General features: G+C 33.3%; 1 protein-coding gene across 1 annotated transcript in view; it reads left to right on the forward strand.

The window, feature by feature from the left end:
- LOC128248768 (uncharacterized) overlaps positions 1-4,843 on the forward strand; it is a 21,538-nt gene that overhangs the window by 224 nt on the left and 16,471 nt on the right. Inside the window, exons 2-4 of the mRNA XM_052970941.1 lie at positions 566-745; positions 2,361-2,388; positions 4,062-4,542. Coding sequence (XP_052826901.1) covers positions 566-745; positions 2,361-2,388; positions 4,062-4,542 — 689 coding nt within the window. The remainder of the gene's footprint in view (positions 1-565; positions 746-2,360; positions 2,389-4,061; positions 4,543-4,843) is intronic.

Here is a 4,843-nt window from a genome sequence, read left to right on the forward strand (position 1 = left end):
TATTATTATTATTATTATTATTATTATTATTATTATTATTATTATTATTATTATTATTATTACCTCCACCTTAGCGAAGGCAGAGGTATTGTTTTCAGTCACGTTTGTTTGTTTGTTTGTTGGTTCGTGGACAAGACATCTCAAGAACTGCTGGATGGATTTGGATGAAACTTTCAGGGATGTTTGGCCTCACGACTGGCACAAACTGATTAGATTTTGGGATCAATTCGGTACCAGACAAGGATTCTTGATTATTTTCCCTGTTTTTTGTTACTTAATTTTTGAGAGCGGTCAGGTTCATTTTTAGTATTCTCATTTGCGAGAGCAGTTGAGTTTATTTTAGATATTCTCATTTTAAAAATCATCTCTTCTTAATCGTTGACAGGACGTTGGTGTTGCCTTGGCGGAGGTTTGCGCTCTCCGAGTGCTCTTGTTATTACTATTATTATTATTATTATTATTATTGTTATTATTATTATTATTATTATTATTATTATTATTATTATTATTATTGTTATTATCATTACTTTTATTATTATTTTCATTCTACCTCTTTACTTTTCAGGTTATGACAAACCAAAAATATATGGAAAGAGTGGAGGATTATTACCAAACGCTCGTGTTGTTGGGTGCAATCTATTTAGCGAACCTTTCAACGCAAAATGTCTGTCAAAACTGAGTCTTTTTACTGCATTCTTCTCTCAGGCGATTTCCCATGATTTGTCTGACACAAGTCGACCATCAAGTAAGTTTTTGTTTAAAGAGGACTTTGAGAGAACATAGTGACAATTTGGTTAAGGTTTGAAGGAAAAATATGTGCTTGAAATCTGAAAACCATTTCTTCTTTACATAGTTATTTTAGCTTTAATTTACTGTATTTGATGGCATAAAAGACACAAAGGGTATATTAAATGCACCCCAATGCTAGCAGCGCATATTCAAGATAACATGTTTTTCTTTCACTAAAGCATTTAATATAGGCTCAACTTTGTATATAGAACCCCAGGTGATATTTTTGAGTTATTCTTTTTTATAAAAAGTTCATCTTATGTGCCATCAAATACAATAATCCATTATCGTGATGAATGGTCCAAAATATAAGAGCTAACAAAAGTATTCCAAATGCAGGTGCAGTTTGTTAGTTAATTTGTCACATGTATTCTATTTCAAGACAGTTATGATTGTGTCATTGCTACTGTTCACTGAAGTGCATTATTCTAGTTGTCTGTCAATTGCTATTGTTGAAAATAAAAATAATCAATATAAACTAAATATGATAATTATCAATCAGATATAATCTTAACAGATGAGATATGATCACTGTACATGAAATATAATTCCTAATAACCATATATATATATATATATATATATATATATATATATATATATATACACACACATATATAAATATTAGATTGGAGCCTGGTGTTGCCATCCGGTTTCACCAGTCCTCAGTCAAATCGTCCAACCCATGCTAGCATGGAAAGCGGATGTTAAACGATGATGATGATGATGATGATGATATATATATATATATATATATATATATATATTCTGAGACCAAATATAACTATGACAGATCAAATATACTCACAACCGATCAGATGTGACACAGATCTGTTACAATAAAGAACACTGAAATCCATTGGAGATTTTTGATAAAAGATATTTATTTTTATTGAAAACAAAAAAATATTTATGGTACTTAGGAATGACAAATATTGAGATAGTTCAAAGCCCGTGTCCAGTCTGATGTTTGCCATCTACTGTCTATCAGAAGTGGCTAAAATATGCTGAATATATAGTGGTGGTCTTGCTCAGAAAAAGTGTGCCAAAAAGGAAATTACTGTTACATCCAGTTCCATACAAAGTCTTGAATGGTCTGATTTTTTTAATGATGTTGGTAATATTTTAGTAAATCACAATCATATTCTTGAGTTGCTTTTTGTATTGGATAAAGTGATTTGAGTTCAATTGCTAAATATTCCTGCTACAGAGCAAATGAGATATTGATCGATCAAATAAAACTAATACAGACCAAATATAATTACATGAGTATCAAACCCTGAACATTACTGTCTTAAATCCTCAGAATCATAGGATCAGTTATCCTATTTCCATGGTGTATAATGACTAAGAATGCAATGTTCCTCCTGTACATGATGTAATTATTAAAATGAAAGATGAAATGACACCACAATAGATCAAATCTAATCACAAGTCTAATAACATAACGGCAGATGAAATATTTACATTAAAAAATAACAAACAAACAACAGGGAATTTAATCTGAAATTGAACAAACATTTTTTCAAATTTGTAAAATATGTTTTTACTATTCTTCTATGTATTCCACAGATATTGATTGCTGTGGTGGCCCATTGAGGTAAGTGTTCAATTCTTTCTGCATTGCATCTTGTAGCATGGATGTGATTAAGTTTATCCAGTTGATATTTCTGATGATGACGATGACAACGATGATGGCGACAACAATGACAATGACAACAACGATGGAGAGACACTGAAGATGATTGTTGATGGTAGTAGTATTAGGATGATGATGTTGAAAATTGTGAAGTTGATTGTGTTGGTGGCAATGGTGATAATATGATGATGATTAGTAAAGTCACTTTGTTGCTGATGACAATACTACTGCTGCTTAGCATACAAAGTGAGGTGTATGGCTCTCTCTGGTAGGTATGTTAATTAACCAGACCAAACTGACTATGAATTCATACCAGAGCTCATCTCTTTCTTGTCAAAGACACTTAACTCTCAAACATGGCTTCCACAGAGAAACAGCAGCATCACAGAAAATACTCAATAACATTTAGTATACATCACTCTACGTTCAAAGTTCAAATTGTACCAACACCAAACTCATTCGTTTTCCATCTTTGCACTTCATTTTACTTTATTTTATATCATTTTTAAACACTGTTATGTATATTCTGTATGTTTTAATACTTTTATATATTCGCACTGCATCAATTTTTCTGCAACTGATAATCCAGCATCTCTTTTTAATTTGGACTATTAATAACTTTTTCACAACCAAGTCTTCACAACACACATTTATTTATTTGTTAGTAACTCATCATGAAGGTAGAAACACTCTTCTTATACATGATTGCAATAATATGAGAATGCAAACGTTTAAAAATAAATTCAGCACCATATGCTAATATTCTAAAGACCCTTTTTCTCCAAAGAGCAAATGGATAGAGATATCATTACATCCATTGCAGTGGATGTAAAAAAAAAAAAATTTAAAACTGGTACTCCATTGGTTATGACAATAAAGGTTCTGCTTGTGAAATTAACATGCAAGTGGCTGAGTACTCCACAGACATGGATACCCTTAACATAGTTCTCAGGGAGATTCAGTGTGACACAAAATGTGACAAGGCTGGCCCTTTGAATTACAGGTACAATTGGGGTTTTTTTTTTTTGCCAGCTGAGTGGACTGGGATAATGTGAAATGAAGTGTCTTGCTCAAGGACATAACATGCTGCCAGGAATTGAACTCACAGCCCTATGTCTATGAGCTGAATACCCTAACCACTAAAACATGTACCTTCACCAGAGGATACAGTATTCTAGCAGGAAAGGAGAAACAATTAATATTGACATTTTGCAGTTACATTTCAAGAGATGGCCTGGCACTGGCATTGAATTTTGTTTTAAGTATTAGCAAATGGCATTAGATTTTGTTTTAGGTATTAGAATAAAGCATTAGATTGTTTCGACTTTTGCACCTTGATATTATAGTAAAGGGATTGGAAAAATATTTCCAATTTTATAACACAATCATGGCAAATAAACAAAGGTGTGTTGTGAAAAGTTATTGATTATGTGGTGCCTGTCTGCCAGGAATTTACCAGGAATTGTTATCACATGCCTTCTGTTAATCAAACAAAACAGATCATCTGGCATGGATCTGGGTCAAGGAATGATAGAAAATTGATGCTGCATCTTTATAATGTTAAAAAAAAAATTATATATATGCATTGTTTTATAGATTTTTAACAATTGTCTTAATTTTATGTTTATTTCCAGGAACAAATCAATATGCTTTCCCATAGTTTATAGCAGTCACTGTCACCTGGATAAATGTAGTGGTTACTACTATTCATATTATGGCTTCCCGAATTACTACCAAAATGGTCGTTATCTTCTTCGTTATCCTTCTCATTATCCACTTCATTATCCAACTCATTATCCACCTCGTTATCCTCTTCATTATCCCATTCGTTATCCCCTTCGCTATCCACTTCGTTACCCATTTCATCAACAATCAATTCATATCAGTCAGAAAAACAACCATAACTTAAACTTGCATCTGAATCAAAATCATCACCACCACCATCACCATGGTGACCATTATCTTGACCTGCACTTTTACAACCAACACTATCCCCATTATTACCCCAGCAAAACCCCTTATAATTACCATCTTGGGCCATATGGGAAAAAATTCAGTGAATCTCACAGTCAAACATCACATAGTCACACTCGGGTGTCTCATACTCGCACTCAGGTATCTCATACTCATTCACACTTACTGCATCCTTTTGGATTACACAAGCATGTACATTTATTGCACCCTCACTCTCACTTGGCCCATCTCCACACTCACAGTCACGCATCACGCAAACATGAGGAGAACTTAGCTTCTGCTCACTTGCACATAACTCATGCTCAATCACATTTAGCACAAGCTCACTCACACTCTTTATATCCTTATCGAGGGTTGAGTCCCACTCAAATCCATGCATTGCACCAGCATGTACATTTATTGCACCCTCACTCTCACTTGGCCCATCTCCACACTCACAGTC

The sequence above is a fragment of the Octopus bimaculoides genome, chromosome 9, assembly GCF_001194135.2.
Source record: "Octopus bimaculoides isolate UCB-OBI-ISO-001 chromosome 9, ASM119413v2, whole genome shotgun sequence".
Classification (NCBI taxonomy): domain Eukaryota; kingdom Metazoa; phylum Mollusca; class Cephalopoda; order Octopoda; family Octopodidae; genus Octopus; species Octopus bimaculoides.